At 52.3% G+C, this 25,901-nt stretch overlaps 1 protein-coding gene across 1 annotated transcript in view; it reads left to right on the forward strand.

The window, feature by feature from the left end:
• The window catches only part of NPHS1 (NPHS1 adhesion molecule, nephrin), a 41,903-nt gene that overhangs the window by 5,114 nt on the left and 10,888 nt on the right, over positions 1-25,901 (forward strand). Inside the window, exons 2-14 of the mRNA XM_033084437.1 lie at positions 1,940-1,973; positions 2,545-2,721; positions 3,779-3,921; positions 4,910-5,018; positions 6,863-6,944; positions 8,754-8,861; positions 11,226-11,325; positions 13,678-13,844; positions 14,441-14,645; positions 15,370-15,496; positions 21,595-21,729; positions 22,598-22,738; positions 24,853-24,974. Coding sequence (XP_032940328.1) covers positions 1,940-1,973; positions 2,545-2,721; positions 3,779-3,921; positions 4,910-5,018; positions 6,863-6,944; positions 8,754-8,861; positions 11,226-11,325; positions 13,678-13,844; positions 14,441-14,645; positions 15,370-15,496; positions 21,595-21,729; positions 22,598-22,738; positions 24,853-24,974 — 1,650 coding nt within the window. The remainder of the gene's footprint in view (positions 1-1,939; positions 1,974-2,544; positions 2,722-3,778; positions 3,922-4,909; positions 5,019-6,862; positions 6,945-8,753; positions 8,862-11,225; positions 11,326-13,677; positions 13,845-14,440; positions 14,646-15,369; positions 15,497-21,594; positions 21,730-22,597; positions 22,739-24,852; positions 24,975-25,901) is intronic.

The raw sequence follows: 25,901 nt of genomic DNA on the forward strand, positions 1-25,901 counted from the left end.
TTGGGTTCCAGCCCTTTATTGGGTGAGTTTTGTTTAATTTCGGGGTTCCCATCCCCATTTTTGGGTGAATTTCTGTGGATTTCGGTGAATTTTGGATTTCCCCGCCCCATTTTTGGGTGAATTTTGCTGAATTTTGTTGAATTTTGGGGTTCCCAGCCCCATTTTTGGATGAATTTCAATGAATTTTGTTGAATTTTCGAGTTCCCAACCCCTGTTTTGGGTTTATTTTGCTGATTTTTTGTGAATTTCGGTAAATTTCGGATTCCTATCCCCCTTTTTGGGTGAATTTTGTTGAATTTGGGGGTTCCCAGTCCCATTTTTGAGTGAATTTCGTGGAGTTTTCTTGAATTTGGGTGAATTTTGCGGGTCCCAACCCCATTTTTGGATGAATTTCTGTGAATTTCGGTGAATTTTGGGGTTCCCAGCACCTTTTTTGGGTGAATTTCGGTGAATTTTGGGGTTCCCAGCCCCATTTTTGGGGTGAATTTTGTTAAATTTTGGTGATTTTTGGGGTTCCCAGCCCCATTTTTGGGGGAATTTCGTTGAATTTTGTTGTCCCCAGCCGCTTTTTTGGATGAATTTTGTTGAATTTTTGTGAATTTTGGGGTTCCCAGACCCATTTTTGGGTCAATTTCTGTAAATTTCGGTAAATTTTGGATTTCCCAGCCCCTTTTTTGGGTGAATTTCTGTAAATTTTTATAAATTTCGGGGTTCCCAGCCCCACTTTTGGGTGAATTTTGTTGAATTTTGGTGTTTTCCGCCCCATTTTTGGGTGAATTTCTGTGATTTTCGGTAAATTTTGGGGATTTTCCGCCCCTCCCCCCCCCCTCCGGCCCCGCCCCTCCCCCGCATTCCCCAAATTCCCAACCCGGGATCCGCCAATGGCAGCGCGGGGCGGGGGAGGGGCCGGGAGGGGGGGGAGGGGTCTCGGGCCCCGCCCCCTCCCCCCCAAAAAGGGGTCCCGGGGGTCCCGGACCCCCCAAAATCCCCGCGCGAGCCGCAGGGAGGATGGGGGAGGGGCTCGGCTGGGTGAGTGGGGGGGTCCTGGGGGGGATTTGGGGGAATTTTGGGGGTCCTGGGGTGAGTTTTGGGGAATTTTGGGAGGTCCTGGGCGAATTTCTGGGGAATTTTGGGGGGTCCTGGGGGAATTTTGGATAATTTTGGGGGGTTCAGAAGAATTTTTGGGGAATTTTGGGGGGTCCTGAGGAAATTTGGGGAGTCCTGAGGAAATTTTGGGGGGTCCTGGGGTGAATTTTGGGGGAATTTTGGGGGTCTTGAGACGATTTGGGGGAATTTTGGGGGGTCCTGGAGTGAATTTTGGGGAATTTTGGGGGGTCCTGGGGGAATTTGGGGGGAATTTGGGGTCCTGAAGAATTTTTGGGGAATTTTTGGGAATTTTTGGGGGTCCTGAAGGAATTTTGAGGGAATTTGGAGGTCCTAAGGGGATTTGGGGGAATTTTGGGGGGGTCCTGAGACAATTTTGGGGGTCCTGGGGTGAATTTGGGGGGAATTTGGGGGTCCTGAAGAATTTTTGGGGAATTTTGGGAATTTTGGGGGGTCCTGGGAGGGATTTAGGGGCAATTTGGGGGGAATTTGGGGGAATCTGGGGGGTCCTGAGGAAATTTGGGGGATTTTGGGGGTCCTGAGAAGAATTTGGGCTAATTTTGGGGGGTCCTGAGACAATTTAGGGGAATTTTGGGGGGTCCTGGGGGAGTTTTGGGGGTCCTGGGGGGAAATTTGGGGGAATTTGGGGGGTCCTGAGACAATTCTGGGGAAAATTTGAGGGATCCTGGGGGGGATTTGGGGAGATTTTGGGGGTCCTGAGGAATTTTTGGGGAATTTTGGGGGGTCCTGGAGGGATTTTGGGGCAAATTTGGGAGATTTTGGGGTCTGAGAAATTTTTTTTTTTTGACCTTTGACCTTTAACCCCCCTGGACAGGCAGTACTGGCGCTGGTGGTCATCGGGGGCAACGGTCAGTGGTCACTCAGGGGTCACTCAGGGGTCACTCAGGGGTCATGCAGGGTCACTCAAGGGTCACTCAGTGTCACTCATGGTCACTCAGGGGTCACTCAGGGGTCACTCAGTGTCACTCAGGGTCACTCAGGGGTCACTCAGGGGTCACTCAGGGGTCACTCATGGTCACTCAGGGTCACTCAGGGGTCACTCAGTGGTCACTCAGGGGTCACTCAGGGTCACTCAGTGTCACTCAGGGGTCACTCAGGGTCACTCAGTGTCACTCAGGGGTCACTCAGTGGTCACTCAGGGGTCACTCAGGGGTCACTCAGTGTCACTCGGGGTCACTCAGTGTCACTCAGGGTCACTCAGGGGTCACTCAGGGGTCACTCAGGGGCACGCAGGGGTCACTCAGGGGTCACTCAGGGGTCACTCAGGGGTCAGTGGTCACTCAGGGGTCACTCAGGGGTCAGGGGTCACTCAGGGTGACTCAGTGTCACTCAGGGTCACTCAGGGGTCACTCAGAGGTCACTCAGGGGTCACTCAGGGTCACTCAGTGGTCACTCAGTGGTCACTCGGTCCCTCCCCAGGCTCTCCCTTCCTGGAGGAACCGGCCAATCAGAGTGTGGCGCTGGGCGAGGGGGCGGAGCTTCGCTGCCGGGCCCGGGTGGGCGTGGCCGTGCAGTGGGCGAGGGAGGGGCTCCTGCTCGGGGCCCCGCCCACCCGGGCCCACCCTCGATACCGATTGGCCGGAGACCCCCTGAAGGGTAAAGGGGGCGGGGCCAAAGGGGGCGGGGCTAAAGGGGATGGGGCTAAAATGAACAAACTGAAAGGGGGCGGGGCTAAAGGAGAAGGGTTAAAGGGGCGGGGCTAAGGGGATGTGTTTAGGGGAAGTTTGTGGGCGTGTCCCCCGGAAGTGGGTGTGTCCTCAGAGTGGGCGTGTCCCGGAAGTGGGCGTCACCCCGTTTTGGGCGTGTCCCGGAAGTGGGAGTGTCATGAAGTCAGGTGAGTCCCCGGAAGTGGGTGTGTTCAGGAAGTGGGGCCCATTCCGGAAGTGGGCGTGTCCCCGGAAGTGGGCGTGTCCCTCCCAGAAATTGAGAACATCCAGGATGTGAGCACAGCCTGGGAAAGTGGGTGTGTCCAAAAAGTGGGCGTGTTCCCGGAAGTGGGTGCATTCAGGAAGTGGGGCCCCTTCCGGAAGTGGGGCCCATCCCGGAAGTGGGCCCATCCCGGAAGTGGGCATGTCCCGGAAGTGGGGACCATCCAAGGAATGATCACAACCCAGAAAGTGGGTGTGTAAAAATAAAATATGGAAGAGGGTCCCCCGGAAGTGGGTGTATCCCGGAAGTGGGCGTGTCCCCGGAAGTGGGTGCATTTCTCCAGAAGTGGGTGCATTCAGGAAGTGGGGCCCATCCCGGAAGTGGGCGTGTCCTGGGAAGTGGGGAACATCCAGGAAGTGAGCACATCCCAGAAAGTGGGTGTGTAAAATAAAGAAGGGGGGGGGGGAGATAGTGTCCCCGGAAGTGGGCGTGTCCCGGAAGTGGGTGTGTCCCTGAAGTGGGTGTGTCCCTGAAGTGGGTGTGTCCCGGAAGTGGGCGTGTCCCCGGAAGTGGGTGAATTTCCCCGGAAGTTGGTGTGTTCATGAAGTCGGTCCCATCCTGGAAGTGGGCGTGTCCCGGAAATTGGGAACATCCAGGAAGTGAGCACATCCCGGAAAATGAGTGTGTCAGAAACAAGGGGGTGTGTCCCCCCGGAAGTGGGTGTGTACCGGAAGTGGGGCGTTTCCGGAAGTGGGCGTGTCCAAACCTGCTCGTGTTCCGGAAGTGGGCGTGTCCCCACGGGTGGGCGTGTCCCCAGGTGAGCACCACCTGCGGATCCGCCCGGTGACGCTCGAGGACGACGCCGAGTTCCAGTGCCAGGCGGGGGAGGGGAACGGGACCCGCGCGTCGCGGCCGGCCCTGCTCACCGTGCTGGGTACGCTGGGTTGTACTGGTTTATACTGGTTTGTACTGGGAGGGACTGGTTTATACTGGTTTATACTGGTTTGTACTGGTTTGTACTGGGAGGGACTGGTTTAAACTGGGTGGGACTGGTCTATACTGGTTTATACTGGTTTATACTGGTTTATACTGGGAGGGACTGGTTTATACTGGTTTATACTGATTTATACTGGTTTATACTGGTTTGTACTGGGAGGGACTGGTTTATACTGGTTTGTATTGGTTTATACTGGTGTGTACTGGTTTGTACTGGTTTATACTGGTGTGTACTGGTTTATATTGGTTTATACTGGGAGGGACTGGGAACGGGACCCACGCGTCGCGGCCGGCCCTGCTCACCGTGCTGGGTACGCCGGGTTATACTGGTTTGTACTGGGAGGGACTGGTTTATACTGGGTTATACTGGGTTATACTGGGTTATACTGGGAGGGACTGGGAACGGGACTGTCGTGGCCAGCCCTGCTCACCGTGCTGGGTACGCTGGCTTATACTGGTTTATACTGGTTTGTACTGGTGTGTACTGGTTTATACTGGGAGGGACTGGTTTATACTGGTTTATACTGGGAGGGACTGGTTTATACTGGGAGGGACTGGGAACGGGACCCGCGCGTCGCAGCCGGCCCTGCTCACCGTGCTGGGTACGCTGCGTTATACTGGTTTATACTGGGTTATACTGGTGTGTACTGGGTTATACTGGGAGGGACTGGGAGGGACTGGGGAATGACTGTTTTGTACTGGTTTATACTGGGAGGGAGCTGGGAGGGGATTGGGAGGTCCCGGAACAGCTTTGGGGAAATTTTGAGAGATTTGGGATCATTTCCCAGTACAAACCAGTATAAACCAGTCCATCCCAGTCCCTCCCAGTCACTCCCAGTCCCTCCCAGTTTATCCCAATCCCCTCCCAGTCCCTCCCAGTGACTCCCAGTCTGTCCCAGTTCCCCCCAGTGTCCCGGAGCTGGAGCTGCTGGAGGGGGCGGAGCTTCCCCTGAGGGGCGGGGCCGAGCTCCAGGTTCGGTGCCGGGCCCGGGACGGGCGCCCCTCCCCCCACCTGGAGCTGCGATTGGGTGAGATTGGGGGGAAATCCCCGGGGTTTGGGCAAATTTGGGGGAAATTTGGGATTTTGGAGAATTTTAGGATTTTTGGGGGATTTTGGGGATTTTTTGAGGATTTTTTTGGGATTTTTTAGAGAATTTTTGGGGGAATGTTCGGATTTTTGGGGGATTTTGAAGAGAATTTTTGGGGCATTTTTTGGGGAATTTTAGAGAATTTTTTGGGAAATTTGGGGAAAATTTTGGGGAAAATTTTGGGGATGATTTTAGGTTGGTTTAATTTTGGGTAAATTTGATTAAAATTTGGGTAAGTTTTGTTTAATTGTTGGTGATTTTGGATATTTTTTGTTAATTTTGGTTAATTTTTGATAATTTGGGGTGATTTTGGATAATTTTGGGTAAATTTTGGGTAAATGTTGGATAATTTTGTTTAATTTCGGGTAAATTTGTTTAATTTTTGGTTAATTTTGGGTAATTTTGGATAATTTTGTTTGATTTGGGGTAATTTTGTTTAATTTTTGTTAAGTTTTGGATAATTTTGGATTTTTGTTTAATTTTGGGTTAATTTGGGATAATTTGGGATAATTTTGGATAATTTGGGGTAATTTTTGATAATTTGGGGTGATTTTGGATAATTTTGGGTAAATTTTGGGTAAATGTTGGATAATTTTGTTTAATCTTGGGTAAATTTTTTTAATTTTTGGTAAATTTTGGGTAATTTTGGATAATTTTGTTTGATTTTGGGTAATTTTGTTTAATTTTTGATAAATTTGGGATAATTTTGGATATTTTTGTTTAATTTTGGGTTAATTTTGGATAATTTGGGATAATTTTGGGTAATTTTTGATAATTTGGGGTGATTTTGGATAATTTTGGGTAAATTTGGGGTAAATGTTGGATAATTTTGTATAATTTCGGGTAAATTTGTTTAATTTTTGGTAAATTTTGGATAATTTTGTTTAATTTTGGATAATTTTTTGCAAAATTTGGGTAATTTTGGGTAATTTTGGTAAATTTTTGTTTATTTTTGATAATTTTTGAATATTTTTTGATAATTTAGGGTAATTTTTGTTTAATTTTGTTTATTTGTGTTTAATTTTGGTTGATTTGGGGTGATTTTGTTTGATTTGGGGTAAATTTTGTTTAATTTTGTTTAATTTCATTTAATTTTGTTGATTTTTGGGTAAATTTCAGGTAAATTTGGGATAATTTTGTTTAATTATGGGTCAATTTTGGGATAATTTAGGATAATTTTGTTTAATTTTGTTTAATTTTGGATTATTTCATTTAATTTCATTTACTTTTGTTTAACTTTGTTTAATTTCGTTTAATTTTGGGTAAATTTTTGTTAATTTGGTTTAATTACGGGTAATTTTGTTTGATTTTGTTTAATTTTGTATAATTTTGGTAAATTTTTGTTAATTTTATTTAGTTTTGGGTAAATTTTGTTTACTTTTGCTTCATTTTGTTTAATTTTGTGTAATTATTTGTTAATTTTGTTTATTTTTATTTAATTTTGTTTAATTTTGGGTAAATTTGGGGTAAATTTTTTAAAATTTTGTTTAATTTTGTTTAATTTTGGGAGATTTTGTTTATTTTATTTTTATTTTGTTTCCTTTCATTTAATTTTGTTTAATTTCATTTAATTTTGTTTAATTTTGGTTAATTTTGGGTAAATATTTCTTAGTTTTGTTTTATTTTGGGTAAATTTTGCTTAATATTTGTTTAATTTTATTTAATTTTGGATAAATTTTTGTTAATCTTTGTTACTTTTTGTTAATTTTATTTAATTTTGGGTAAATTTTGGGTAAATTTTGTTTATTTTGTTTTTATTTTAATTAATTCTGGGTGCTCCCCAGGCCAGCGGCTCCTCCCCGACGTTTCCTGGCGGGAGCTCGAGGGGTCGCACCCGAAACTGAGAGACGGCGAGGTGACGGCCAGGTGAGACCAGTACAGACCAGTATAAACCAGTACGGACTGGTGACGGCCAGGTGAGACCAGTATGGACCAGTATGGACCAGTATGGACTGGTATGAACCAGTATAGACCAGTACAGACCGGTATGGACCAGTACGGACTGGTACGGACCAGTATAAACCAGTATGGACCAGTATGGACTGGTATAGACCAGTACAGACCAGTACAGACCAGTAGGGACCAGTATAAACCAGTATGGACTGGTGACGGCCAGGTGAGACTAGTGCGGACCAGTATAAACCAGTATGGACTGGTATGGACAGTATGGACCAGTATGGACCAGTATGGACTGGTATGGACCAGTACGGACCAGTACGGACCAGTATAAACCAGTACGGACCAGTATAAACCAGTACAGACCAGTATAAACCAATACAGACTGGTGACAGCCAGGTGAGACCAGTATGGACCAGTATAAACCAGTATGGACTGGTATGGACCAGTATGGACCAGTACGGACTGGTATGCACAAGTAAAGACCAGTATAAATCAGTACAGACTGGTACAGACCAGTATAAACCAGTATGGACCGGTATAGACCGGTACAGACCAGTATGGACCAGTGTAAACCAGTACGGACAAGTATAAAACAGTATGGACCAGTACAGACCAGTATGGACCAGTATGAACTGGCATGGATCAGTACAGACCAGTATAGACTAGCACAGACCAGTATAGACCAGTATAGACCAGTAAGGACCAGTACGGACCAGTACAGGCCAGTATAAATCAATACAGACCAGTACGGACCAGAGTGACGCAGTTTGGACCAGTATGGACCAGTCCATCCCAGTTTGATCCCATTGTGATTCCATTGTGATCCCAGTTCCCTCCCAGTCCCTCCCAGTCCCTCCCAGTCCCTCCCAGTCCCCTCCCAGTTCCATCCCAGTCCCTTCCAATCCATCCCAGTCCCTCCCAGTCCCTCCCAGTCCCTCCCAGTTCCCTCCCAGTCCATCCCAGTCCCTCCCAGTCCCTCCCAGTTCCCTCCCAGTCCATCCCAGTCCCTCCCAGTCCATCCCAGTCCCTCCCAGTCCCTCCCAGTTTATCCCAGTCCCTCCCAGTCCATCCCAGTCCCTCCCAGTTTATCCCAGTCCATCCCAGTCCATCCCAGTCCCTCCCAATCCCCTCCCAGTCCATCCCAGTCCATCCCAGTCCATCCCAGTCCCTCCCAGTTCGTCCCAGTCCCTCCCAGTTCCCCCCAATGCATTCCCAGTGTCTCTCCTACTCCCCCTGGTGGCGAATTTGGGAACTGCAGCATCCTCCCAATAACTCCCAGTCCATCCCAGTCCGTCCCAGTCCCTCCCAGTCCCTCCCAATCCCATCCCAGTCCCTCCCAGTCCCTCCCAGTCCCTCCCAGTCCCTCCCAGTTCCCTCCCAATCCCTCCCAGTCCATCCCAGTCCCCCCCAATCCCCTCCCAGTCCATCCCAGTCCATCCCAGTCCCTCCCAATCCCTCCCAGTCCATCCCAGTCCCTCCCAGTCCATCCCAGTCCCTCCCAGTCCCTCCCAGTCCCATCCCAGTCCATCCCAGTCCCTCCCAGTCCCTCCCAATCCCCTCCCAGTCCCTCCCAGTCCATCCCAGTCCCTCCCAGTCCCTCCCAGTTCCCTCCCAGTCCCTCCCAGTTCCCCCCAATGCATTCCCAGTGTCTCTCCTACTCCCCCTGGTGGCGAATTTGGGAACTGCAGCGTCCTCCCAGTCCCTCCCAGTCCATCCCAATCCCCCCCCAGTCGCTCCCAGTCGCTCCCAGTATACCCAGTAACCCCAGTTTCGCAGGCTGACCCCCGGCCCCGCTGACCAGGGGCTCTCTCTCGTCTGTTCGGCCTCCAACGCGGCCGGAGCGGCCCCGGCCCCGGCGCGGCTGCGGCTGGACATCGCTGGTGAGTGCTGACATCCCATAATAACCCCTAAAATATCCCAAAAAATCCCAAAATATTTTAAAAAATTATTTAAAAAAATTCCCAAAAAAATCGCCAAAAAATCGCCAAAAAAATCCAAAAAAATCCCCAAAAATAAAAACAAACTCCAAAAAAATCCCCCAAAAATAAAAAAAATTCCAGAAAACCAACATCCCATAATAACCCCCAAAATATCCTTAAATTATCCCAAAATATTAAAAAAAATATTTTTAAAAATCCAAAAATTATCCAAAAATTAACCCCAAAAAAATCCCCCCAAAAATCCCAAACTGGGTCTGGACATCGCTGGTGAGTGCTGACATCCCATAATAACCCATAAAATAACCCTAAATTATCCCCAAAAAATCCTGAAAATATCCAAAAATTATTAAAAAAAAAAAAAATCCTAAAATTATCCAAAAAAATAAAATTAAAAAATCAAAAAAAAAACCCTAAAAAAATCCCTAAAAAATAAAAAATCCCCAAAAAATAAAAAACTCCCAAAAAACCAACATCCCATAATAACCTCCAAAATATCCCTAAATTATCCCCAAAAAATCCTGAAAATATCCAAAAACTATCCCCAAAAAATTCCCAAAAAAATCCCCTTAAAAATCCCAACACAATCCCCAAAATATCCCTAAAAAATAAAAAAAAATCCCCAAAAAATAAAAAAGTCCCCAAAAAACAACATCCCATAATAACCCCCAAAATATCCCTAAATTATCCTAAAATATTAAACAAAAAATATTTTAAAATCCCCCAAAAATTAAAAAAGTCCCAAAAAATCCCCCAAAAAAATCCCCCCAAAAATCCCCCCCAAAATCCCAAAAATATCCAAAAATATCCAAAACTTATTTTTAAAAAATCCCTAAATTATCCCAAAAAATCCCCAAAAAATCCCAAAAAATCCCAAACTGGGGCTGGACATCGCTGGTGAGTGCTGACATCCCATAATAACCCCTAAAATATCCCTAAAAAAATCCCAAAAAAATCCCCAAAAAAATCCCAAATATTATAAAAAAAAATCCCCAAATTATCCCCAAAAATAATGAAAAAACCCTCTAAAAAATCCCAAAAAAATCCCAAAAAAATCCCAAAAAAATCCCAAAAAAATCCTAAAAATATCCAAAAATTAAAAACAAAAACAAAATTATCCCAAAAAATCCCTAAATTATCCCAAATTGACTCAAACTGGGGCTGGACATCGCTGGTGAGTGCTGACATCCCATAATAACCCCTAAAATGTCCCCAAATTATCCCTAAATTATCCCCCCAAAAATCCCTAAATATTAAAAAAAAAAAAATCCCCAAAATAGCCAAAAATTATCCTGAAAATACCTCAAAATATCCCCAAAATTTCCAAAAAAAAATCCCCCCAAAAATCCTGAATTTATTCCAAAATATCGAAAATTTATTCCAAAATTATAAAAAAATAAAAAAATGCCAAAAAAATCCAAAAAACCTCCAAAAAATGCAAAGAAATCGCAAAATATCCTGAATTTATTCCAAAATATCCCAAAAATTATCCAAAAATTATCCATAAAAATCCCAAAATATTTTTAAAAATCAAAAAAATTCCCAGAAAATCCCCCAAAATCCCCAAATTTCCTGATTTTCTTCCAAAATTTCTCAAATTATCCCCAAATTTCCCCAAATTTCACAAATTATCCGAAAATATCCCAAAATTATCTCAAAAAAAATTCTCCCAATATCCCAAAATATCCCAAATTTATTCCAAAATTATAAAAAAAAATCCCAAAATTATAAAAAAAATCCCAAAAAAATCCCAAAAATCCCCAAATTTCCTGAATTTATCCCAAAATTTCCCAAATGATCCCAAAATTTCCCCAAATTTCCCAAATGATCCCAAAATATACAAAATAAAAATCAAAAAAAGTCCCCAAATTGTCCCAAAATCCCCCAAATTCCCTCCCAGTCACTCCCAGTATAAACCAGTTCCCTCCCAGTTCCCTCCCAGTCCCTCCCAGTCCATCCCAGTCCCTCCCAGTCCCTCCCAGTTCCCTCCCAGTCCCTCCCAGTCCATCCCAGTCCCTCCCAATCCCCTCCCAGTCCATCCCAGTCCCACCCAGTTCCCTCCCAGTCCCTCCCAGTCCCTCCCAGTCCATCCCAGTCCCCTCCCAGTCCCTCCCATTCTCTCCCAGTCCATCCCAGTCCCTCCCAGTCCATCCCAGTCCCTCCCAGTTCCCTCCCAGTTCCCTCCCGGTTCCCTCCCAGTCCCTCCCAGTCCCTCCCAGTTCTGTCCCAGTCCCTCCCAGTTCCCTCCCAGTCCATCCCAGTCCCTCCCAGTCTGACCGCGGTCCCTCCCAGTCCCTCCCAGTGCTCCCAGTATCCGGGGGCTGCCGCCGCTGGTGCGGGCGGGGGAGGAGCTGGAGCTGATCTGTGAGAGCCGGGGGGGGCGCCCGGCGCCCAGTCTGCACTGGGACAAGGTACTGGGTATACTGGGAGGGACTGGGAGGGACTGGGATAAACTGGGAGGGGATTGGGAGGGAACTGGGATGGACTGGGAGGGACTGGGAGGGACTGGGAGGGGATTGGGAGGGACTGGGAGGGGATTGGGAGGGGACTGGGATATACTGGGAGGGACTGGGAGGGACTGGGATGGACTGGGAGGGACTGGGAGAGGATTGGGAGGGGACTGGGATGGACTGGGATGGACTGGGAGGGACTGGGAGGGAACTGGGAGGGGATTGGGAGGGGACTGGGATATACTGGGAGGGACTGGGAGGGACTGGGATGGACTGGGAGGGACTGGGAGAGGATTGGGAGGGGACTGGGAGGGACTGGGATGGACTGGGAGGGACTGGGAGGGACTGGGAGAGGATTGGGAGGGGACTGGGAGGGACTGGGATGGACTGGGAGGGACTGGGAGAGGATTGGGAGGGGACTGGGATGGACTGGGATGGACTGGGAGGGACTGGGAGGGACTGGGATGGACTGGGAGGGAACTGGGAGGGACTGGGAGGGACTGGGATGGGACTGGGAGGGACTGGGAGGGACTGGGAGGAACTGGGAGGGGACTGGGATCAAACTGGGATAAACTGGACGGGACTGGGAGGGACTGGGAGGGTATTGGGGGAAACTGGGATGGACGGGGATCGGACTGGGATCAAACTGGGACTTACTGGGATGAAAATGGGAACAAACTGGGAGCAAACTGGGAGGTATTGGGAGTTATTGGGATCAAATTCGGAATTACTGGGATCAAACTGGGTTGTACTGGGATAAACTGGGAGTCGCTGAGATCAAACTGGGAACAAACTGGGAGTTACTGGGAGTCACTGGGAGTTACTGGGACCAAACTGGGAGCAAAATGGGAGTTACTGGGATTTACTGGAAGTCACTGGGTGTTACTGGGAGTTACTGGGATCAACTGGGAGTTACTGGGATCAAACTGGGAGTTACTGGGACTTACTGGGAGTTACTGGGATCAAACTGGGAGTTACTGGGATAAACTGGGAGTTACTGGGAATTACTGGGATCAAACTGGGAGTCGCTGGGATCAAACTGAGAGTTACTGGGAATTACTGGGATAAACTGGGAGTTACTGAGATAAACTGGAATCAAACTGGGATTTACTGGGATCAAACTGGGGGTTACTGGGAGTTACTGAACCCAAACTGGGAGTTACTGGGATAAACTGGGAATCGCTGGGATCAAACTGGGAGTTACTGGAATCAAACTTGGATAAACTGGGATCAAACTGGGATAAACTGGAATCAAACTGGGAGTTACTGGGAGTTCCTGAGATCAAACTGGGAGTTACTGGGAGTTACTGGGACCAAACTGGGAGTTACTGGGATCAAACTGAAATCAATCTGGGAGTTACTGGGACTTACTGGGAGTTACTGGGATCAAACTGGGAGTTACTGGGACTTAGTGGGAGTTACTGGGATCAAACTGGGAGGTATTGGGAGTTATTGGGATCAAATTCGGAATTACTGGGATCAAACTGGGTTGTACTGGGATAAACTGGGAGTCGCTGAGATCAAACTGGGATCAAACTGGGAGTCACTGGGAGTCACTGGGAGTTACTGGGACCAAACTGGGAGCAGAATGGGAGTTACTGGGATTTACTGGAAGTCACTGGGTGTTACTGGGAGTTACTGGGATCAATCTGGGAGTTACTGGGATCAAACTGGGATAAACTGGAATCAAACTGGGAGTTACTGGGAGTTTCTGGGATCAAACTGGGAGTAACTGGGATAAACTGGGATCAAACTGGGAGTTATTGGGAGTTACTGGGATCAAACTGGGATAAACTGAGAGTTACAGAACCCAAACTGGGTTACTGGGAGCAGACTGTGATCAAACTGGGATAAACTGGGAATTACTGGGGGTTACTGGGAATTACTGGGATAAAACTGGGATCAAACTGGGATTTACCAGGAGTTACTGGAATCAAACTGGGAGTTACTGGGAGTCACTGAGAGTTGCTGGGATCAAACTGGGATAAACTGGGAGTTACTGGGACCAAACTGGGAGTTACTGGGAGTTACTGGGATCAAACTGGAATCAAGCTGGGATCAAACTGGGACCAAACTGAGCTCAAACTGGGAGTTACTGGGATCAAAATGGGATCAAAATGGGATCAAAATGGGACTTACTGGGAGTTACTGGGAATTACTGGGATCAAACTGGAATCAAACTGGGATTTACTGGGAAAAACTGGGATCAAACTGGGATCAAACTGGGAGTTACTGGGATAAACTGGGAGTTACTGGGTGCCTTTGTGGGCGTGGCCTGCGCTGACCCCGCCCCTCTCCGGCTCCGCCAATCAGGACGGGCGGCCCCTGGTGGGGGCGTGGTCAGAGCACGAGGGGGGCGTGGCCAGGACGCGCCTCGTGCTAAGCCCCGCCCCCGAGGACGATGGCACCACCTTGCGGTGCAGCGCGGTGACGTCACTTCCGGAGGGCGGGGCCAGCACCAGCGTCAAACTGCGAGTGACGTGTGAGGGATAGAACTGGGAGGGACTGGGAGGGACTGGGATGGACTGGGATGGACTGGGATGGACTGGGAGGGAACTGGGATATACTGGGAGGGACTGGGATGGACTGGGAGGGGATTGGGAGGGACTGGATGGACTGGGAGGGACTGGGATGGAATGGGAGGGGACTGGGATGGACTGGGATTAACTGGGAGGGACTGGGATGGACTGGGAGGGAACTGGGAGGGACTGGGATGGACTCGGATGGGACTGGGGGAACTGGGAGGGACTGGGAGGGACTGGGATGGGACTGGGAGGGAACTGGGAGGGCACTGGGATAAACTGGGATGGACTGGTTTGTACTGGTTTAGACTGGGAGGGGACTGGTTTGGGCTCTCCAGATTGGTTTATACTGGTCCATACTGGACTGTACTGGTTTATACTGGTTTATACCAGTCTGTACTGGTTTATACTGGTCCGTACTGGTCCGTACTGGTTTATAATGGTCAGACCATACTGACCCATAACAGCCCATACTGGTTTATACTGGTCAGTATAGATCTGTACTGGTTTACACCAGTCTATACTGGTTTATACTGGGTTAAACTGGTCTGTAGTGGTTCATACTGGTTCATACTGGTTTATACTGGTTCATACTGGTCAGACGGGCCCTCGGAGCTGACCCTACTGGGCTCGGGGGCGGTGCCCGAGGACGGGGAGGCGCAGCTGAGCTGCACCAGTGCTCCCAGTAACCCCCCAGTACGGCTGCGCTGGTGGCTGGGGGGGAGGGAGCTGCAGGCAACGCACCAGGGGGTGGTGATGGTGAGGAACTGGGGGGACTGGGAGGGACTGGGAGGGACTGGGAGGGGAACTGGGCAAACTGGGAGGGGACTGGGAGGGACTGGGAGGGACTGGGAGGGGACTGGGAGAGACTGGGAGGGACTGGGAGGGACTGGGACGGGAACTGGGAGGGACTGGGAGTGGGATCAAGGGAACTGGGAGGGACTGGGAGGGACTGGGAGGGACTGGGGGGGACTGGGAGGGAACTGGGAGGGACTGGGAGGGAACTGGGAGGGACTGGGAGGGACTGGGAGGGACTGGGAGGGACTGGGAGGGGAACTGGGAGGGACTGGGAGGGACTGGGAGGGACTGGGAGGAGAATCTGAGTGACCCTATGACCCCTGAGTGACCCCTGAGTGACCCTGAGTGACCCTGAGTGACCCCTGAGTGACCCCTGAGTGACCCCTGAGTGACCCCTGAGTGACCCTGAGTGACCCTGAGTGACAGAGTGACCCTGAGTGACCCTGAGTGACCCTGAGTGACAGAGTGACCCTGAGTGACCCTGAGTGACCCTGAGTGACAGAGTGACCCTGAGTGACCCCTGAGTGACCCTGAGTGAACTCTGAGTGACCCTGAGTGACACTGAGTGACACTGAGTGACCCTGAGTGACACTGAGTGACCCCTGAGTGACCCTGAGTGACCCCTGAGTGACCTCTGAGTGACCCCTCAGTGACCCCTGACCCCTGAGTGACCCCGTGGCCGCAGGGGGGCGGGGCCGTGTCCAACCTGACACTGCGGGGGAGGGTCCAGGACCACGGAGCCCCCCTGGTGTGCGAGGCCGAGACCCCCGGGGTGGGGACAAAGAGCGTGACAGTGACCGTCAGTGTGAGCCGTGAGTGGGACTGGGAGCGACTGGGAGGGACTGGGAGGGACTGGGAGGGACTGGGAGGGGACTGGGAGGGGCTGGGATGGACTGGGATGGACTGGGAGGGGATTGGAATGGACTGGGAGGAACTGGGATTGCACTGGGGAGCTTTCCCTTTAAGAGTGGGTGTGTCCCTTTAACGGGCTCCTGTCCCTTTAAGAGGGGGCGTGTCCCCGCCCCTTTAACGGGCTCCTGTCCCTTTAAGAGGGGCGTGTCCCTGTCCCTTTAATGGGCTCCTGTCCCTTTAAGAGGGGGCGTGTCCCCGCCCCTTTAACGGGCTCCTGTCCCTTTAAGAGGAGGCGTGTCCCTGCCCCTCTAACGGGCTCCTGTCCCTTTAAGAGTGGGCGTGTCCCCACCCCTTCAACGGGCTCCTGTCCCTTTAAGAGGGGGCGTGTCCCTGCCCCTTTAACGGGCTCCTGTCCCTTTAAGAGGAGGCGTGTCCCTGCCCCTCTAACGGGCTCCTGTCCCTTTAAGAGGGGGCGTGTCCCTGTCCCTTTAACGGGCTCCTGTCCCTTTAAGAGGGGGCGTGTCCCTATCCCTTTAACGGGCTCCTGTCCCTTTAAGAGGGGGCGTGTCCCTGTGCCTCTAACGGGCTGCTGTCCCTTTAAGAGGGGGCGTGTCCCTGTCCCTTTAACGGGCTCCTGTCCCTTTAAGAGGAGGCGTGTCCCTGCCCCTCTAACGGGCTCCTGTCCCTTTAAGAGGGGGCGTGTCCCTGTCCCTTTAACGGGCTCCTGTCCCTTTAAGAGGGGGCGTGTCCCTATCCCTTTAACGGGCTCCTGTCCCTTTAAGAGGGAGTGTGTCCCTGCCCCTTTAACGGGCTCCTGTCCCTTTAAGAGGGGGCGTGTCCCTGTCCCTTTAACGGGCTCCTGTCCCTTTAAGAGGGGGCGTGTCCCTATCCCTTTAACGGGCTCCTGTCCCTTTAAGAGGGAGTGTGTCCCTGCCCCTTTAACGGGCTCCTGTCCCTTTAAGAGTGGGCGTGTCCCTGCCCCTCTAACGGGCTCCTGTCCCTTTAAGACCCCCCCCAGGCTCTCTGGGTCGAGGCCCCGCCCCCCAACGCCACCTTCCGGGTGGGGGAGGGGCTGCGGCTGCTGTGCCACGCCCGGGGGGGGCACCCGGCCCCGAAACTCACCTGGACCAAGGTGAGACCCGACCCGAAAATGGCCCCAAAAATGTCCCCAAAGTGTCCCCAAAGTGTCCCCAAGGTGTCCCTAAAAATTCCTAAAATGTCCCAAAAAAATCCCTCAAAATCCTCTCCCAGTAACCCCAAACCAGTATGAACCAGTATGAACACAAATCCCCTCCCAGTCCCTCCCATTTTATCCCAGTCGCCTCCCAATCCCATCCCAGTCCGTTCCAGTTTGTCCCAGTCCATCCGTGCCCCCTCCCAGTCCCTCCCAGTTTATCCCAGTTCCCCTCAATCACTTTCCAGTCCTTTCCAGTAAATCCCAGTCCCTCCCAGTTTCTCCCAGTCCATCCCAGTTCCCCGCCAATGCCTTCCCAATCCCCTCCCAGTCCATCCCAGTCCCTCCCAGTATATCCCAGTCGCCTCCCAGTCCATCCCAGTTCAATCCCAATTCAATCCCAGTCCCCTCCCAGTCCCTCCCGCTCCCTCCCAGTCCCCTCCCAGTTTATCCCAGTCCCTCCCAGTTTGTCCCAATCCCCTCCCAGTGTGTCCCAGTCCCATCCCAGTCCCTCCCAGTTTATCCCAGTCCTTCCCAGTCCATCCCAGTCCCCTCTCAGTCCCTCCCAGTTCCCTCCCAGTCCATCCCAGTTCCCTCCCAGTATATCCCAGTCCATCCCAATCCCCTCTCAGTTCCTCCCAGTCCATCCCAGTCCCTCCCAATCCCCTCCCAGTCCCTCCCAGTTTATCCCAGTCCCTCCCAGTTCCCTCCCAGTCCCTCCCAGTCCCCCTCAATCCCCTCCCAGTCCCTCCCAGTCCCTCCCAGTCCCTCCCTGTCCCTCCCAGTTCAAGCCCCGCCCCCTCCCCAGGACGGGCGCCCCCTGGCGGACGCCCCCCCCCAGAGCCGTTCCGGTCACGTGACCTCGCGCGCGCTGCCACTCGTGGCCACGCCCAGCGACAACGGCGCCCCCTACCGGTGCGAGGCGGGGCCCAACCGCCAGGGGGCGCCACCCGCCCGCAGCGAGCCCGTGCGGCTCAGAGTGCTGTGTGAGTAACTGGGATAAACTGGGGCAAACTGGGAGGGACTGGGAGGGACTGGGAGGGACTGGGACAAACTGGGAGGGACTGGGAGGGGATTGGGGGGGACTGGGATAAACTGGGAGGGACTGGGAGGGACTGGGAGGGACTGGGAGGGGACTGGGAGGGACTGGGAGGGGACTGGGAGGGACTGGGAGGGACTGGGAGGGGACTGGGAGGGGACTGGGAGGGACTGGGAGGGGACTGGGATGGACTGGGAGGGACTGGGATGGACTGGGAGGGACTGGGAGGGACTGGGAGGGGACTGGGAGGGACTGGGAGGGACTGGGAGGGGACTGGGAGGGACTGGGAGGGACTGGGAGGGGACTGGGAGGGACTGGGAGGGACTGGGAGGGGACTGGGATGGACTGGGAGGGACTGGGAGGGACTGGGAGGGATTGGGAGGGGTTGGGAGGGGATTGGGGGGCACTGGGAGGGAACTGGGAGGGACTGGGAGGGACTGGGAGGGACTGGGAGGGGCTGGGAGGGGATTGGGGGGGACTGGGAGGGAACTGGGAGGGACTGGGAGGGACTGGGAGGGGACTGGGAGGGACTGGGAGGGAACTGGGAGGGACTGGGAGGGACTGGGAGGGGATTGAGGGGGACTGGGATGGACTGGGAGGGACTGGGATGGACTGGGAGGGACTGGGAGAGAACTGGGATGGACTGGGAGGCGATTGGGAGAGACTGGGATATACTGGGAGAGACTGGGATGGACTGGGAGGGAACTGGGTTATACTGGGTTCTACTCCCAGTTTGTCCCAGTTTGTCCCAGTCCCTCCCAGTTTGTCCCAGTTTGTCCCAGTCCCTCCCAGTGTCCCCAGTTCCCTCCCAGTCCCCTCCCAGTCCCTCCCAGTGACCCCCAGTCCCCCCCAGTCCCCGCCCAGTCCGTGTCCATCTCGGTGTCCCCGCGGGAGCCCCGCCCCGGCCACGCCCTGACGCTCTCGTGCCGCGCTGGCCCCGCCCACCCCGGGCCCCGCCTCAGCTGGCTCCGCCCCGGCCACGCCCCGTGAGTATAACCAGTATACACCAGTACAGACCAGTAACACACCAGTAACTGCAGTAACACCACTGTAAACCAGTAACACACCAGTATAGACCACTAACACCAGTATAAACCAGTAACACACCACTATAAACCAGTAACGCACCAGTAACTGCAGTAACACCACTATAAACCAGTAACACCAGTAATAACACACCAGTATAAACTACTAACACCAGTATAAACCAGTATAACCAGTATAGACCAGTAACGCACCAGTAACTGCAGTAACACCAGTATAAACCAGTAACACACCAGTATAAACCACTAACACCAGTAACACACCAGTGTAAACCAGTATAGACCAGTAACACTCCAGTAACACCAGTATAGACCAGTATAGACCAGTAACACTCCAGTAACACCAGTATAGACCAGTATAGACCAGTAACACTCCAGTAACACACCAGTATAGACCAGTAACACTCCAGTATAAACCACTAACATCAGTAACACACCAGTAACACCAGTATAAACCAGTATAAACCAGTAACACACCAGTATAGACCAGTAACACACCAGCAACACCCCAGTAACTCCAGTAACACCACTATAAACCAGTATAGACCAGTATAGACTAGTAACACCAGTAACACACCAGTAACACCAGTAACACCAGTGTAAACCAGTAACACACCAGTATCACCAGTATAGACCAGTATAGACCAGTAACACTCCAGTATAAACCACTAACACCAGTAACACACCAGTCACACCAGTATAGACCAGTAACTCACTAATAATACAGCAGTATAAACCAGTAATGCACCAGTAACACCAGTATAAACCAGTAACACACCAGTAACACACCAGTAACTCCAGTAACACACCAGTAATGCACCAGTAACACCAGTATAAACCAGTAACCAAAAATCCCCTCCCAGTCCCCTCCAATTCTCTCCCAGTCCATCCCAGTCCCCTCCCAGTCCCTCCCAGTCCCCTCCCAGTCCCTCCCAGTCCCTCCCAGTCCCTCCCAGTCCATCCCAGTCCCCTCCCAGTCCCTCCCAGTCCCCTCCCAGTCCCTCCCAGTCCCTCCCAGTCCCTCCCAGTCCATCCCAGTCCCCTCCCAGTCCCTCCCAGTCCCCTCCCAGTCCCTCCCAGTCCATCCCAGTCCCCTCCCATTGTATCCCAGTCCCCTCCCAGTCCCTCCCAGTCCATCCCAGTTCCCTCCCAGTCCATCCCAGTTCCGTCCCAGTCCCTCCCAGTTCCCTCCCAGTCCCTCCCAGTCCCTCCCAGTCCATCCCAGTTCCCTCCCAGTCCATCCCAGTTCCGTCCCAGTCCCTCCCAGTTCCCTCCCAGTCCCTCCCAGTCCCTCCCAGTCCCTCCCAGTCCCCTCCCAGTCCCCTCCCAGTTCATCCCAGTTCCCCCCAATCCCCTCCCAGTCCCTCCCAGTCCCTCCCAGTCCCTCCCAGTAACCCCAGTTCCCCGCAGGGACCCGGGCCTGCCCCTCCCCCCCAGCCCCGCCCCCCACGGGGGGGTCACGGTGGGGTCGCGGCTCGTCCTGCAGGGGGCGCTGTCGCTCCACGAGCAGCCAATCACGTGCCGAGCCTGGAGCCCGGAAGTGGGCGTGGCCGTAAGCTCCGCCCACGTGCTGCGCATGCGCCGTGAGCACCGGGCTTTTACTGGGTTATACTGGGAGGGACTGGGAGGGAACTGGGAGGGGACTGGGATGGACTGGGATGGGGTTGGGTGTACTGGTTTATACTGGGAGGGACTGGGAGGGGATTGGGAGGGACTGGTTTATACTGGGAGGGACTGGGATGGACTGGGAGCGGGTTGGGTATACTGGTTTATACTAGGAGGGACTGGGAGGGGACTAGGAGGGAACTGGGAGGGACTGGTTTATACTGGGAGGGAACTGGGAGGGACTGGAAGGGGGTTGAGTATACTGGTTTATACTGGTTTGGGGTTACTGGGAGGGAATTGGGATTGAACTGGTCCGTACTGGTTCATATTGGTTTATACTGGTCTGTACCAGTGTGTACTGGTCTGTACGAATGCATACTGGTCCATACTGGTCCATACTGGTTCGTACTGGTTTATAGTGGTCCATACCGGTCCGTACTGGTCCATACTGGTTTACAGTGGTTCATAGTGGTCCATACTGGTCCGTACTGGTCTGTACTGGTCCATACTGGTCCATACTGGTCTATATGGGTCCATACTGGTCCGTACCGGTCCATACTGGTCCATACTGGTTTGTACTGGTCCATGCCGGTCCGTACCAGTGAATATTGGTTTATACCGGTCTATACCAGTGCATACCGGTCCATACTGGTTCATACCAGTTTATACTGGTCCATACCAGTCCATACTGGTTCATACTGGCCTATACTGGTCCATACCGGTCCATACTGGTCCGTACCAGTCCGTACCAGTCTATACTGGTCAATACTGGTCCATACAAGTCCATACTGGTCCATACCAGTCCATACCAGTCTGTATCAGTGCATACTGGTCTGCACTGGTCTGTACTGGTCGGTACCAGTCTGTACTGGTCTGTACTGGTCCATACTGGTCCATACTGGTCCATACTAGTCTGTACTGGTCTGTACTGGTCTTTACTGGTTTATACTGGTTCATACTGCTTCGTACCGGTCCGTACCAGTCTATACTGGTCTATATTGGGCCGTACTGGTTTATACCGGTTCATACTGATCTTTACTGGTTTATATTGGTTCATACTGGTCCATATCAGTTTATACTGGTTCATGGTAGTCTTTACTGGTTTATATTGGTTCATACTGGTTCATACTGGTCCATACTGGTCCATACTGGTCCGTACTGGTCCATACTGGTCCGTAATGGTCCGTACTGGCGCAGACGCCCCCCTGGTGAGCGCCCCCTCCCCCGTGGTGGTTCCGGAAGGTTCCGAGGCCGTTCTGGAGCTGTCGGTGCGCGCCCATCCCCCCCCCGAGAGCTGCCAGTGGAGCGTGAGGGGGAGGGGCATCAGCCCCGGTACTGGGACGGACTGGGAGGGACTGGGATGGGATTGGGAATGGGACTGGGAGGGGATTGGGAGTGGGATAAAGGGAACTGGGATGGACTGGGATGGACTGGGAATGGGATAAAGGGAACTGGGATGGACTGGGAATGAGATAAAGGGAACTGGGAATGGGATAAAGGGAACTGGGATGAACTGGGAGGGACTGGGAATGGGATAAAGGGAACTGGGAATGGGGTAAAAAGAACTGGGATGGACTGGGAGGGACTGGGAATGGGATAAAGGGAACTGGGAGGGACTGGGAGGGACTGGGAATGGGATAAAGGGAACTGGGATGGACTGGGAATGGGGGAAAGGGAACTGGGAGGGACTGGGAATGGGATACAGGGAACTGGGAGGGACTGGGAGCAACTGGGAGGGACTGGGAATGGGATAAAGGGAACTGGGATGGACTGGGAGGGATTGGGAGGGACTGGGAGGGACTGGGAGGGACTGGGAATGGGATAAAGGGAACTGGGAATGGGATAAAGGGAACTGGGATGAACTGGGAGGGACTGGGAATGGGATAAAGGGAACTGGGAATGGGGTAAAAAGAACTGGGATGGACTGGGAGGGACTGGGAGAGACTGGGAATGGGATAAAGGGAAGTGGTACGTTACTGGGATGTTACTGGGACATACTGGGACACACCTGGATGTACTGGGGCGTTACTGGGACATCACTGGGATACACTGGAACATACTGGGAGCACTGGGACGTCACTGGGACGTTACTGGGATATACTGGGCCATACTGGTCACTCCCCAACCGCCCCACAGGGGCTCCGTGGTGGGCGTGGCCTCTCCCTAACCCCGCCCCTTTTCCCTTTGGCCCCGCCCCCAGAGGGCTCCCCGCGCTTCCGGCTCTCGCCAGGGGGCGCCCTCGTCATCGCCAACGTCACGCGCGGGGACAGCGCCCCCTACCGGGCCTGGTGCCACAACGCCGAGGGCGGGGCCGGAACTGACGTCACGCTGCTGGTCCAGGGTCCGGGACCCCCCAATTAGCGCTAATTAACGGCCAATTAATGAGGAATTCATCCCTGGGTTAATGCGGGGTTCGCGGTGAAGGGGGGCTGGGGTTACCCGAAATCCCACTCCAAAATTATCAGAAATTAACCCGAAATTAATCCCAAATTAGGTCCTAATTAGCCTCTAATTAATCTCTAATTAACTCCAAAATTAACTCCAAATTAACCCCTAATTAATCTCTAATTAATTAATAATTAATCCCAAATTAACCCGGAATTAGCACTGAAGGGGGGCTGGAAATACCCAAAATCCCACCCCAAAATTACCAGAAATTAACCCGAAATTATTCCAAAATTAATCCGAAATTAAACCCCAAATTAGCTCCTAATTAGCCTCTAATTAACTCCAAAATTAATCCCAAATTAACCCAAAATTACCATTAAAGGATCATTGGAATTATCAACAATCCCACCCCAAAATTACCAGAAATTAACCTGAAATTAATCCCAAAACTTAACCCCAAATTAGCTCCTAATTAACCTCTAATTAATTAATAATTAATCCCAAATTAACCTGGAATTAGCACTGAAGAGTCGCTGGAATTACCCGAAATCCCTCCCAACAATTACCAGAAATTAACCCGAAATTAATCCCAAATTAGCTGCTAATTAACCTCTAATTAATCTCTAATTAATTCATAATTAATCCCAAATTAACCCAGAATTAGCACCGAAGGGGCGCTGGAATTACCCAAAACCCCACCCCAAAATTACCAGAAATTAACCCGAAATTATTCCGAAATTAATCCGAAATTAACCCCCAAATTAGCTCCTAATTAACCTCTAATTAATTCATAATTAATCCCAAATTAACCCAAAATTACCATTAAAGGATCATTGGAATTATCAAAAATCCCACCCCAAAATTACCAGAAATTAACCCCAAATAAATCCCAATTTAGCTGCTAATTAACCACTAATAATCTCTAATTAACTCTAAAATTAACTTCAAATTAGCCCCTAATTAACCTTGTCCCCAGGACCCCCCTTGTCCTCCCCAGGACCCCCCAAATCCTCCCCAAATCCTCCCAAGACCCCCCAATATTCCCCCAAATTCCCCCAGGACCCCTCAAAATCCTCCCCAAATCCCCCCAAAATTCCCCCAAAATTCCCTCAAATTCCCCCCAGGACCCCCCAAATCCCCCCAGGACCCCCCCGATCCCCTCCAGAACTCCCCAAATCCCCCAAAATTCCCCTAAATCCCCCCCAGGACCCCCCGAAATCCCCCTGACACCCCCCTTTTCCCCCCTAACACCCCCAAAATCCACCCAGGACCCCCCAGATTCCCCCCAAATCGCCCCAAAATTCCCCCAAATCCCCCCAGGACCTCCCAAAATCCCCCCAGGACCCCCTAAATCCCCCCCAAATCCCCCTAAATCCCCCCCAAATCCCCCCAAAATCCCCCTAAAATCCCTCCAGGACCCCCCAAAATCCCCCCAAATCCCCCCCCACGACCCCCAAAATCCATCAGAACCCCCAAAATTCCCCCCAAATCCCCCCAAAATTCCCCCAAATCCCCGCCAGGACCCCCCAAAATCCTCTGCAGGACCCCCTAAAATCCCCCCAGGACTCCCCAAAATCCTCCCCAGGACCCCCCAAATCCCCCTCAAATCCACCCAGGACCCCCAAAATCCCCTCCAGGACACCCCAAAATTCCCCTACATCCCCCCAGGACCCCCCAAAATCCCTCAGGACCCCCCAAATCCTTCCTAAATCCCCCCAAAATTTCCCCAGTTCCCCTCCAGGACCCCCCAAAATCCTCCCCAGGACCCCCCAAATCCCCCAAAATCCCCCTCAAAATTCCCTCACATCCCCCCAGGACTCCCCAGAATCCCTCAGGACCCCCTGAAATCCTCCCAAAATTCCCCCAAGTCCCCTCCAGGACCCCCCAAATCCCCCCAAAATCCCCCCAGGACCCCCCAAATCCCCTCAGGACCCCCCAAATCCTCCTCAAATCCCCCCAAATCCCCCCAGGACCCCCCAAATCCACCCCAGGACCCCCCAAATCCCCCCTAAATTCTCCCCAGGACCCCCCCAAACCCCCCTGACCCCCCTTTCTCCCCTCCCCCAGTGCCCCCCAGCATCGTTCGAGCCCCGGACCCGGTGGTGGTGGCCGAGGGGGGGGAGGGGCGGCTGCTGTGCGAGGCCGAGGGGAGCCCCCTCCCCCCGGGGAGCGTCCGCTGGGGGCGGCTGGTCAGGAGTTGGGGGGGGTTTGGGGGGGATTGGGGGGAATTTGGGGGGAGCTGGGGGGATTTGGGGGGGTCCTGGGGGGATTTGGGGGGGATTTGGGGGGATTTGGGGGGTCCTGGGGGGATTTTGGGAGGATTTGGGGGGGTCCTGAGGGGATTTTGGGGGGAGCTGGGAGGATTTGGGGGGATTTGGGGGGTCCTGGGGTGGATTAGGGTGGGATTTGGGGGGTTTGGGGGGCCTAGGGGGGATTTGGGGGGTCCTGGGGGAGTTTGAGGGGATTTTGGAGGGTCCTGGAGGGGATTTAGGGGGAATTTGGGGGTCCTGGGGAGGATTTGGGGGTCCTGGGGGGGATTTGGGGGATTTTGGGGGGAATTTGGGGAGGATTTGGGGGGAATTTGTGGGGGTTTGGGGGGATTTGGGGAGTCCTGGAGTGGATTTGGGGGGTCCCGGGGATATGTGGAGAGGATTTAGGGGGTCCTGGGGGGATTTGGGGGGGTTCTGGGGGGATTTTGGGGGGATTTGGGGGGGATCTGGGGGGAATTTGGGGGGGAATTTGGGGGGTTCTGAGAAGAACTTGGGGGGTCCTGGGGGGTATTTGGGGGGGTTCTGGGGGGATTTGAGGGGAGCTGGGGGTGATTTGGGGATCCTGGAGTGGATTTGGGGAGGATTTGGGGGTCCTGGGGATATGTGGAGAGGATTTTGGGGGTCCTGGGGGGATTTGGGGCATCCTTGGGGGGGATTTTGGGGGGTCCTGAGGGGATTTTGGGGGGGTTTGGGGGGATTTGAGGGGGTCCTGGGGGAATCTGGGGGGATTTGGGGGGTCCCGGGGTGGGATTTGGGGAGTGCTGGGGGGATTTTGGGGGGGATTTGTGGGGATTTGGGGGGTCCTGGGGGGATTTTGGGGGGAGCTGGGGAGGATTTGGGGGGATT

This window comes from Catharus ustulatus, chromosome 39, assembly GCF_009819885.2.
Source record: "Catharus ustulatus isolate bCatUst1 chromosome 39, bCatUst1.pri.v2, whole genome shotgun sequence".
NCBI lineage: Eukaryota > Metazoa > Chordata > Aves > Passeriformes > Turdidae > Catharus > Catharus ustulatus.